General features: G+C 40.8%; 1 protein-coding gene across 1 annotated transcript; it reads left to right on the top strand.

The window, feature by feature from the left end:
- The first annotated feature begins 11,106 nt into the window (after positions 1–11,106).
- LOC134323555 (uncharacterized) lies at positions 11,107–12,309 on the top strand. Its single transcript, XM_063005097.1, has 2 exons — positions 11,107–11,331; positions 11,648–12,309. Exons 1-2 carry the CDS (start codon positions 11,284–11,286, stop codon positions 12,212–12,214), a joined length of 615 nt encoding a protein of 204 aa, XP_062861167.1. The 5' UTR covers positions 11,107–11,283; the 3' UTR covers positions 12,215–12,309.
- Positions 12,310–12,803: the final 494 nt, after the last annotated feature.

Raw genomic sequence — 12,803 nt, 5'->3', positions numbered from 1 at the left:
AACAGATGAGCCGTCGATGTGCAGTGGGGAGTGGTCCCTTAGTGTCTTTCTAAAGTCAATGACCATCTCTTTGGTTTTATCCACATTCAGAGACAGGTTGTTGACTTGGCACCAGTTCGTTAGATGTTGTACCTCCTCTCTGTACGCTGACTCATCGTTGTTGCTGATGAGTCCCACCACAGTTGTGTCGTCTGCAAACTTAACGATGGAATTCGAGCTGTGCATTGCTGTACAGTCGTGCGTAAGCAGAGTAAACAGCAGAGTAAACAGCATATCTGGAGCCTATGTCGACATTGTCGCCAAAATTTCGGACCCATCGGACCTTGCTACCCCGTTTGGACACGTCCAAATCCCAATTTATTCCCATTCAGATTCCTACACGCTCTATGTAACACTGCTTTGAAAGGTCCGATTGACTCAAAACTCAACTGTGTGGGCTGTGGACACCTCTAGAAGCAGTGTGAAAAATATGGAAGCCCTAGGTCCACTTGAACATTTTTAAGGCCTTCCTGTGTTTCTTTTGCCTGACTTTGAACCATTTCTAAAGGTTCCAGAACCTCTAGGACAACGAAACTTGTTTGCATTACAATCTACGAGTTTTCCCGAGTGTAACCATACCAAATTTGTCTATTTAAGTGCCCAATAAACATGTTAATTTAGTAGCTAAACGTTATAAAAACGGGGCGATTTCCCGCGATTTCCCGTGGAGTTAGCTCAAGCTGCTGGTGTCAAACAGCATCTACTCATCGAGACAAATCTAGTGATATGTGTATCTTGCATGTTGACCACCGGGAAGTATGAAAAACGAGTGTCATTAACATTCGGTTGCTAACGTAGGCCTCATAGGCTTGGCGGGAATAAACAGTCAAACACAGACACCGGGACTCGATTGAATCGTAATCTAGGAGTCCTCCCGAGTGCATGGGTACCAAATTTGTCCACCAAAGTGCCCGATAAACATGTTAATTTAATTAAAAAATTAATAAAAAACGGGGCGATTTTCGGCAATTTCCAGCGGAATTAGCTGACGTTTCTGGTGTCAAATGACATCTACTCATCAAGATGAATCCATTGGTATGTGTTTCGTGTCTGTAGACTGTTAGGTTTTTCGGAACATAAAAACGTACATTTAATATGGGAAGTATTACATCCAGACCACATGGTCTATTCAAAATGGCCGCTGCCATAATCTCTTGGCAGAAGGCGGAGCCCGGGGCTTTTTAGCACATTTCACTGGCTCCACCAGCAGTAAAGGAGGAGGAGCCTAGCTGAGTTTAAAAACTGGCGCAGAGAAAGATTCTCGCTCTCTCTCTCTCTTACGTGGTGTGTCTAGACTGCAGGAGAATAGGAGCGCCGGCCGGCTTAGCTCTGATATATATTCACAGATTATTTTTACACTTAATAAAGTGTTTTAAAGAGTACTTTCTGGACTTCCTTCGACTGCTTTCTTCAGGACCTTTTGAACAAAAGATTTATCCTAACAAATGGTAGCCAGAGGATGGTTCAAGAGGTCTGAGAATTGCATCAGAATTAATTCAGCTGACTGAGGTAAGACCAGGAATTCTGAAAAAATCTTTTGTGCTCAGTACAGGCACGCGCCTGCTTAAGGTAAACAGACGTTCTCTGTATATATATTAGATGCATTTATTATTTAGTGTACTGAGTGTGAAAGTGAATCTCAGAATCCGTAAGTGTCTGATTAAATTACTAAAGTATCATTAGATAGTTTAAAACTGTGAATATATGTTGGAGCTAAAAATTTGTGTTTCCTGATATCTGAATTTGAACCAAACCGGTTAAAATAAATGTTAAGGGCGCCATTGTGTATGGAACACAATTGAAGGGAAAGGACGCTTGTCTGTTTTGGTAACGGAGCGAACCTTATTCGAGTGTAATAAATTCTAACGAATTCGTCTGTTTCGGTAACGGAATTCGGGTAATTTGATTATTAATCTCAAAGGAGTCTGACTGTTACGGAAACGAGACTCGGCTAGTTCGTCTGTTTCGGTAACGGAATTAGCCTTATTCGGTCGTTCTAAAATTCTAACTAGCCTGGCTGTTTCGGGAACGGGGCTGGAGTAATTTGATTACTTTAAATTCTAAATCAGGTTCGAAAAACAGTACATCAGGAGTTTTGTTTGTCAGTAAGTCTCTGTGTATGTTTGTCTGTGAAACCGTGTGCTGGATGTGCAACGTGGTTTCTTTTGTTGTCGGCGCCATTTTGTTTCTTGAGAACGCATTTTGGCTTTCTGTCTGTCCGCCATTTTGTCTTGGGAATGCAACGTGGTCTTCCGTCTATCCGCCATTTTGTTCCTTGAGAACGCAGCGTGTTTTTCTGTCTGTCCGCCATTTTGGCTTTCTGTCTGTCCGCCATTTTGTCTTGGGAATGCAACGTGGTCTCCCGTCTATCCGCCATTTTGTTCCTTGAGAACGCAGCGTGTTTTTCTGTCTGTCCGCCATTTTGGCTTTCTGTCTGTCCACCATTTTGGCTCTGGGAGAGCTGAGCGTGGTTTTCTGTCTGTCCACCATTTTGGCTCTGGGAGAGCTGAGCGTGGTTTTCTGTCTGTCCACCATTTTGGCTCTGGGAGGGCTGAGCGTGGTTTTCTGTGTATCCGCCTTTTTGGCTCCATGTGAGCAGCTTGTATCTTGTCCATCGGCTATCTTTGTACGCCTGGATTGGGTAAGTACTGCAGTTAATTTTATAATCAACTTTATTTTTATAATCTTAAGATAACTGAGTTAAGATGAAGTATGTATGGTACCTTATTAAGTGTGTTTTAAGGTAGATAGCGCTCTTGAACTTTAAGGTTCTTAAACCAGGAAAGAGTGGAATTCATCCATGTGTGACATAGGACATTTTCACACAAATAGTTAAGGAAAATCTCCTTAATCAGAGTTGTTATAGTGAATAAGATTAAAAAAATTTTGACTAACCCAACGCTTGTTAATCGTGTTAGGAGCTTTGCATGTATTGTTGAGAGATTGTTATATTGTTTTTTGTTTTAATGTGTGGGGTAATGCTGGGCAATAATTCGACATCAATATGTCGCAAGTGGGGAATGTTTCAATAGCGGTGATATGATTTTAAACAAATTCGATCAATACACATACATACACGAATCCAGTGCTTAGTGTTACCGCTCTGATCGCACTGGTTACTGTAACACAGTAGTTTTTAAAGCACATTTCACAGACTGTAATTTTGCTTTTGCTTAAGTATGTTTTGTATTAGTAATTGTTACATTTTGAATAGCATCTGTTACCGAGCAAAATAAAAATAAAAAACGCTAAAGAAATCCCGAATTCAGTGAGTTGCGACAGGGAGTCGAGTCTTTTGTCTCGGTTCCTTTTGAAGAGCCGCGTATTTACATGGCGACTGCCGGAAGAGTCGGTTCCTTTGTTTCGGTTAGAAGAGCCGATTCATGGATTCGAATCATTTTACGACACATAGCTAGTGGGTGTCTTTGAAAAAGTTTTATGTCATTTGAAATGACACATTACATATCCCTAACTGTTTTAATTGTTGTATCAACATGTTTCTTCTATTGCATTTGAGTTCAGGACAACGTTTCTACTGTTGCATTTGAATTAAATACTACTGTTGTGAGGTTTGTATCCACTCCTGTTTACATTACACAGAGGAGACCCCCTGCTGTTTACTCGGTGAGTACATTTTAAATGAGTTACTTTCTACTTTTTGCTTGAGTGGATTTTCAAAGTAGTAACTTTACTCGTAATTGAGCAAAGATTCATTAAGGTAATAGTACTTTTACTTGAATACAGTTTTTTTTTTGGTACTCTTTCCACCTCTGATTAAAACATATGGTAATATATTAGATCATATATTGTCAAAGCTTATGTTCATTTGAGAGTGAGGTCGTGTTTTTTCTCTGTATACAAATGCTGAATACAAGTAAAAGGTAAAAGCTAACATGTTACTGTTTCTAAAATATTGTGTAGTTGTAAAGAGTGAGATTTCATAGCCCTATAAATCTTATGAGGTGTGATCATTTGTTTGCCTCTTGAATTAAATTGGAAATAATGCCTGAAGGTACCACTATTTCTGTACAAGACAGGGACTCTGATCCCTTCTGGATTTGTGCAGAATTTTCTTTGTCTTTGTCTGCTACAGAAATATCCGTAGTTATACTAAGTGATCTTGAGGGTTATACTTATCTAACTCGGTTAGTGCCAAATTATGTTCTATAACTGAAAGGAACACATCTCACGTATCAAGTTAATGATTGTATAAACACTACAGTGTACTTTTGTTTACAGGTCCAGCTAACACCAGACTTTGATTGAACTAACTTTAAAATTCTGTGCTTTCCAACAGGATAAACACATTTAGTAGGTTTATTTAATATTTTATTTTCAAGATTTGATTGTAAAATTTGAAAAAAGGGGGGAGTATTATGGCAGGAATAAGAATTTATGTTTAAAATGCCGCTTTGTGTATTAAATCCTGTGATACATTGTGCTGGGGCAGCTGGACTGGCAGACCTACGGATATGCATGCAGATTCAGGTACGTATATGCATGCAGATTTAGGGACGCCTGGTGAAGGTAATCTTCAGTCTTACCTCACATATGAGGACATTAAATTTTGGTTTTGTTATGCCTTATTCCTTGACCTGCTAAACTTCGATCGATTGTCCCCATTAGTGGACACTTTTGTCTGCCAGCTAGTGGTAGCAAAAGTACTAGAACACTAATAAAGTTTGTTTGCTTCTTTATTGGGATTTTGACGTTATGTTTTGCACTTTGGTTACATTTATGACAGGAGCGGTGGTTGCTCATTGCACGGGATTCAGGTTATATCGGGCACAGACATGGACAGTTCGGTGTCTCTGGTTCGCCTCGCTGGCATGTCTTTGGACTGTCGGAGGAAACCGGAGCACCCGGGGAAAACCCACATGCGGGCTCCGCGGAGGGGGGACCTTCTTGCTGTGACAGTGTGCGACGGTACTACCCACTGAGCCACCGTGTCGCCCAACTAAGGTTAAAAACATAAGTAATAGGAAAAATGCATTGAAAAAATCAAAGCTCGGGTCTCAGGAGATTAAATATAATTGCTTACACGGACTCCGGTAAGATTCAATTTAATTGGTAATATTTTTTGGAAATTGTTAATTGGCAGTTGGTAATGTTTGATGCTTGTGTTGTATCCGATGAATCTTTTCTAGCTAATTGATCAGGTCAACTCACTCATTTTATACTATATAGTTCATTGAAGAAGTTAGATTGGTTCAATGTGGTGCAGTAAACCTTGTGGCAATACTATGCATGATCATAGATGAGTGCAGTTTAAAGATTGAGGAAACAGTGAAGAAAATAACTTGTTAGGAGAGAAGTACATGAAGGGGGGTGACTGGAGACCCAGGTCATAGGTTTCACAGACACACAGCAACCCAGCGGGGGGTTGAGGCCATAAACTGCAGGCCCTGCATGAGTAAAGAGAAGTCTGATATTTAATCTACTGTGTATTGGCTGAGGATGGTGGACACTTATGCAGTACCAAAGATGATGTAAAAATTATGAATACCAGATCTTGCAGAGGTGTGTCATGGCTGTTGTTGCATTCTGATGTTTGAGTAAAGCAGTGTTCAAGAGGCATATGGGGTGCTGAGGTACAGAATGCCAAAGTAATGACATCATCAGACAAGAGGAAGGGAAAGCTGATGTGAGACTGGATGGAGACGTTATGCAGTGAAATCTCAAGACCGTGTGGGACAGTAGTGTGTTTTAATAGACATCCACCTGAAGATCTGAGTTCCATAATAAAAAGTGAGGGGTTCGGTAACATCTTATAGAGGTTTTGGATGTATTTTACAGTAAGGTTGGTAGTACTTTGCAGTGAGTTAACTAAATGGAACTGTTTAAGTAGAGTTTAATGTGATTCAAGAAAGCCAAGGTGGATCAAAGCGCTGGTGATGATGAGCATGAGGGATTGGCTGACTAGGAGCAGGAGATGGTCATGTGAGAGTCTGTTGGATTGTGGGAAATGGAGTCTGTATTGTTAGAAGCAGGAGGTGTGTTAGTACCAGTGACCAAAAGTTGGGGTAAAAATCTGAATGAATAAATAATATAAGTCAGGGGTTTGTAGGACTGATGGAAGTTGATATAGCAGAGCTGTTGTTATTTTAAGTATGACAGAGTAAATAATAAATAGTGGATTGGGGATTTGTATTGGAAAAAATGTGATTTAGAAAATTTGAAGGCTCTCTAGCATGCGACGATGATGAAGTAGAATAAGTGTAGAAAATGTTAGATGTAATGTGTATGCACCTTCTGCTCTGATCAGTTTGAACTGTTTGAAGGGGAATTTTATATAGCAGGAAGGGTTAATGCAGTATGAGAGACAAGTAATGAACTATATGTTTGTTTCCATAGGACCATTGTCGGTCGCTGTGATGTAATTGTTTGTTTCCAGGGGATCACTGTCGATTGCCCTGAAGTATATGTTTGTTTCCATAGGGCCATTGTCGGTCGCGGTGAAGTATATGTTTGTTTCCATAGGGCCATTGTCGGTCGCGGTGAAGTAATTGTTTGTTTCCAGGGGATCACTGTCGATTGCCCTGAAGTATATGTTTGTTTCCATAGGGCCATTGTCGGTCGCGGTGAAGTAATTGTTTGTTTCCAGGGGATCACTGTCGATTGCCCTGAAGTATATGTTTGTTTCCATAGGGCCATTGTCGGTCGCGGTGAAGTAATTGTTTGTTTCCAGGGGATCACTGTCGATTGCCCTGAAGTATATGTTTGTTTCCATAGGGCCATTGTCGGTCGCGGTGAAGTAATTGTTTGTTTCCAGGGGATCACTGTCGATTGCCCTGAAGTATATGTTTGTTTCCATAGGGCCATTGTCGGTCGTGGTGAAGTAATTGTTTGTTTCCAGTAGACACTGTTGTTGTACTGAGGTTTACGTTCTTTTGTCTGAGTTGTGTTTGGACAACCGAGTGAGTTGTGCCAGTGAATGTTAAAAGAATACTCGTATTCTTCGACTAGGCAGGAATCTTCTGTTCTAGGGTGTGTCTCGTTAAAACCAGCTTATCTTTGTCTTAATACGTGTTACAGATTTTGCTCGAAAGGTTGTTTAAAGCGGTCTAAAATGTCTAATTTAACACATAGAGAATTTATCCATGTCTCACCCACTAACTCAGGAACCAACTCCAACCAACATCAAAGCTTATAAAGACAATTACACCTGTTTCAGGAGCAACAAACCAGAACCGATAAACAGGGGACATTTTTCAGAAGGGATGTGTGTATGAATGGGTGTCTGTCGCTAAAACACTGAATGAACTGCCAAAGGCAGCTCACTTGCGGCCCTGACGCTAACCTTCCTTACTCGCCGGCGCCACATTGGTGTCAGAAGTGGGATCGTGGTGTTTGGGTGGCTCTGATGGTTTGGTGAGCCAATATGCCCAGTCTGTCGGAGTGCGCTAGCCCAGGTGGCTGTAGGGGCAGGGTGCCCGGTCCAGCAGTGGGTGGAAGAGCGACTCGGCAGTGTAATGGGGTGCGGTCCAGACACAGAGCCACCCAGTGGACGCTGGTGAGTGGGTCACCGGGACGGTTGACCATTAGGGAGGAGGCAGTGTAGCGTTGCCACTGGGTCTGGCACGGGCTTTACCCAGAAAGCCTTGCGGCAGTGGTGTCTAAGCTCACCGTGGCCGTGTATCCCGATGTTGGGAGTGGGGTGGCTGCGGTGAGGGCTGGGTAAGTAGCTTATATGTTTGTCTGTTGTATGATTGTATGTGTGTATGAATGGGTTAAGTGGCTAGAAGGGATGTTTGGGCCATGGAAGGGAGTTATTGCAAATTTGGTGATGTCAGCATGCGTAGGATTGGTAATTTTAGTGATATGTTGTTGTTGTGGTATCCCGTGCATCAGGGTATTAATGGGAAGATTTGTAATAGATATAGTGAGTAGAGGAAGCAGAGGGGGGCAGGATCCACCAGTTATCCAGATGGTGTTGGCTGATTTGTCGAGATATCATGTAGATGATGATGAGGAGGATACCCTTGAAGGTGGGCCGGAAGACCCACTTCGAGCAGTATAAGTGCTACTAACTCTGCTTAATTAAAGGTAAAACCGACCAGACAAGATGAGGAGAGAGGACCAGCACTACTAATCACACACCGTGATGAAGGAAGGAGACTTGGAAGGACTGGCAGAGGCAGACACTGAGGGGACTGGAAGACCCACTCCAAGGGACAGAAGTGGCACTAACTGGACCTGCCTACAGGGAACAACCCACAGCAGAAAAGCCCGACAAAACCGACTATGTGGAAGAAGAGTCCAGCGGAATCAACGGAGCGGAACAAGACGAGGGGGGAGAATTTAGTTAGACTAGGAAAACAAAAACATAAACATATAGTTCGCAGACACCTAGACCATCTTTGAAAACACTAGTTAAGTGCAACACACATAGTTTAGCTACAAAACGCAAGGGGTTAGTTCAGGATTGTTTACAAGGTATATATGTTTGGTACTCTGCTATTTTTAGGAAATGTTTGTGCTGCTGTGGAAACAGGTAAGACCGACAGGGGAGAATCCATAAGACATTAGGAGTCATGCAGAGACACAGGAGCTATGGGCCCCTTCTGAATATCTGCAGCTCTGTCTGGTGGAGGACAACCTGAACGGACTTCCTGTAGAAGCCACGCACCCATTGTTTTTATTTTATTTTTCTTCTCTTTTTGATTTCCTATTTTTTAAATTACTTTATTTTGATTTCCTGTTTTTATTATTTTTTGTTTGTTTGTTTGTTTCAGGGTTAGGAGCTGTTGCGATAGGTACGGTTCCTTTAGTTTAACTGGTAGCCTTTTTATTTTTAGAAACGTTTTATTGTATAAAATTCAGCCCAGTGGCCATGTAGTCAGAAGGGGTTAAATTGGGGGGTTGCTGACGGCTATCCTTATCTCCTGGGATCTAGAAACACCTAACCTATAGTTAAAAGTTATTGTGAAAGCATTAAGATGCTTTCAAGGGGGGATGTTAGGTTTTTCGGAACATAAAAACGTACATTTAATATGGGAAGTATTACATCCAGACCACATGGTCTATTCAAAATGGCCGCTGCCATAATCTCTTGGCAGAAGGCGGAGCCCGGGGCTTTTTAGCACATTTCACTGGCTCCACCAGCAGTAAAGGAGGAGGAGCCTAGCTGAGTTTAAAAACTGGCGCAGAGAAAGATTCTCGCTCTCTCTCTCTCTTACGTGGTGTGTCTAGACTGCAGGAGAATAGGAGCGCCGGCCGGCTTAGCTCTGATATATATTCACAGATTATTTTTACACTTAATAAAGTGTTTTAAAGAGTACTTTCTGGACTTCCTTCGACTGCTTTCTTCAGGACCTTTTGAACAAAAGATTTATCCTAACAAGACCCTTGGGAAGTGTGGAAAATTAACATTTGGGCCTTCACTACTGTATGCTGCTTATGGGACCCCACTCATTCAATTCAATTCAATTAAATATTTTGCAAATGGGATGACTTTTCACTGTCCAAAAGCTGTATATTTGTCATGCCTTTATTATATTGGAAATGGGATGAGTTTATTTTTATTTTTATTTGGTCCAAAACCAGTATAATATGACCAAAACCCTTAAAGATTTTTGGGGCCAATTTTTTTCTTTGTTTCTCTGATCTTTCTCAAGCTTGCACCATAGGTTGGGGATGTGGAGACTTAGAGAGGAACGCAGATTTGGAAGTCCTACCTCGCTCCAAACCTGAGATCTGACATTCCCATTTCCAATATATCGCATAGGTAAAAAATATACTGGTTTTGGACACTGCGATTTAGACCATTAAGCCATGGATAGTGACTGAGGGACACGTGTAGTATGTATATATATATGTGTTTGTCATAATTTGCTTATATAATTATAAATAGACTTATCCCATTTGCAATATATTCTGAATCTCACTTGCAATATACTGTAATGATATAGGATCTCATTCCAGTTGCAACATAAGTCCTACTTGCAATATACTGTAGTCATGTCATCCCATTTGCAATACAGAATTACAATTCTGGGGTGGCAGAGCCGGACGGGTTGCGGGCCCCTGCCGGCCTTGGGCCGGGGACCCTGCGTACCGAAAGCAGAGGCGATCTGAGGTCGTCCGGGTCAACCCGTCCGCCCAATAATTTCATTTATGTTTTATATTTTACCAGCACTTTATTATGGTCGGGGTCATGGTGGCACCTGACCGACTGATAGCTCTTGTGCAAATTTACTGCAGAATCACCATTACTAAATCAATAAAGACTAACAATATTAATAATAATTATTATTATTATTACTATAATAATTATAATAATAATAATAATAATTAATAATAATAAAAATATAATATAATAACAATAATAATAATTGTTAATAATAATAATAATAGTAATAATAATAATAATAATAACACACACAAACAAATATACTGTTTATTCCAGTATGAATACTAGTTTAAAACGGATTTTCCTCCTGTACAAAAGCAGACATGGTGTCGTGACTGAAACAGCTAATGCCTAGTTCACACTACACGATTTTTGCCCAGATTTCGCTCGGCGACTGGTCGGCGATTGATTTTCCGGGTCGGGAGCAACTCAGCGTTCAGTCGGCGATCAAAACTCGGCTCTCAGTCGCAAAGTGTGAACTATCCAACAACTCGACCCGACTGGCTCGCCGAGTGATCGCCGAGCGCTCGCCGAGCGAGATGAGTTTTCTAGCACGCCAGATATACAATCTGACTCGCACAACTCGCTGTGTCGAACAGCCAATGAGAACGCAAGATACGGGATGAGGCTAAACCCGGGGGGAGGGGAGTGAAAAATAACAACAAGCATGGCTACTGAAAAAGTTTCACGGGCTTGGACCGAAGAAATGGATGAAAGATTAGTTGAAATTTGGCAGGAACACCCATGCCTTTATGATGTTTCCGATACCCTCTACCACAACCGCGTTGAGAAAGAGAAGAAATGGATAGAAATTGCAAATTCTCTTCAACGACCAGGTGAGCCAAATTGATTAGAGCTACAACTTCATACTGTAATGACGACAGATGACAAAAAGTAAAGACACGTTTAAACATTTGGAACGTATGCAAATTAAATACTGGAATTCATGACAATTGACTGTTTTTTTTTCTTGCGTTTTTTGTCTTTCAGTTGATGAGGTAAAAACCAGGGCAGAGTCTCTGCGAGCGCAATATTCCAGGCTAATAAAACCTAAACCAAGTGGGAGTGGGACCAAACCTTTGACATCCAGGCAAAGGTGGCTCCTCAGAGTAATGGATTTTATTAAGCAGCATATTTCTCACCGTCCATGTGAGACCACTGTAAGTTATTATGTAGTCTAAAAACATGTTTTTCAATGTACACAATGAACAGACTGCAAAATTGTCATTATTTTGCTTGTTTATTTTTGTTTTACATATTGGAATCATGCTTTTAATTTTTTATATAAGTTTATGTAATAAATTAAGTAATTAAAACACATAATTAACTATCAAATATTATGGTATGTTGCACATTAAAAATCACATGCTGTAATCCCAATAAGTATTTAGTATTCAGATATACTAATGTTTATTTCATGGGTACTGCTTTGCTGTGATGTGTACTGACACTATTTTACTGTCACCTCTCTTCCAGCTTGATATGCCTGAGCTGGATGAGCTTTCTGAAACATTTGAAACTGAACCATCACCAACACCACCATCAAGAGCAGGAACACCCTCACCCACCCCATCACGTGTTGCTTCCCCCCATGAAGATCAAGGGGAAGTTAATTTGCCTGCTTCAGCATCTAGCAGCAGAAAGACACTTGAGGAGTCAACTGCAAAAGGGGTGAAACGAAAGAGGAGGTCAGAAGCCGATGTCGAATTGCAGAAACTTGTGGTTTTAAAGCAAATGGCTGCAAAAGTGGATGCTGATTCCACCCCTGATGTCTTTACCACTTTTGGAAATCAAGTTGCATTGGAATTAAGACAAATACAGGACCCAGCAATTGTAACTAGACTAAAAAGAAACATCATGAATATGATTTACGATGCTCAAGAACATGAACGAAGTAGACCCTCCTCCTCACATGCACCATACACATTTCAGCCTATTAATCCACCACAACAGTCCCATCCGCAATATGTAGCACATCAGGGTTCTGAACCGCAGAGTTTTTTGCAAAAACTGCAACACTTTGACCCAAAGGAAAGCCTTTGAAATAATTATTTTTCTATTTTTTTTTACATTGACATATTTATTTTTTATAATATGTTTTTGTTTTTACTACTAGATGTGGATTGTTGTGGCTATTCTGTTGCAAGTTTGTATTGATTGAGTTTTAAAAACAGTTATAATGCTATTTGTTGCTATCTGTTCAATAAATGTTTGAAACAAAGGTTGCAAAACTAGTGTGAACATTTTATTGACAAAATATACAGTGTATCACAAAAGTGAGTACACCCCTCACATTTCTGCAGATATTTAAGTATATCTTTTCATGGGACAACACTGACAAGATGACACTTTGACACAATGAAAAGTAGTCTGTGTGCAGCTTATATAACAGTGTAAATTTATTCTTCCCTCAAAATAACTCAATATACAGCCATTAATGTCTAAACCACCGGCAACAAAAGTGAGTACACCCCTTAGTGAAAGTTCCTGAAGTGTCAATATTTTGTGTGGCCACCATTATTTCCAAGAACTGCCTTAACTCTCCTGGGCATGGAGTTTACCAGAGCTTCACAGGTTGCCACTGGAATGCTTTTCCACTCCTCCATGACGACATCACGGAGCTGGCGGATAT

Source organism: Trichomycterus rosablanca, chromosome 11, assembly GCF_030014385.1.
Source record: "Trichomycterus rosablanca isolate fTriRos1 chromosome 11, fTriRos1.hap1, whole genome shotgun sequence".
NCBI classification, from domain to species: domain Eukaryota; kingdom Metazoa; phylum Chordata; class Actinopteri; order Siluriformes; family Trichomycteridae; genus Trichomycterus; species Trichomycterus rosablanca.
This window is presented reverse-complemented; position numbering and strand designations above follow the sequence as displayed.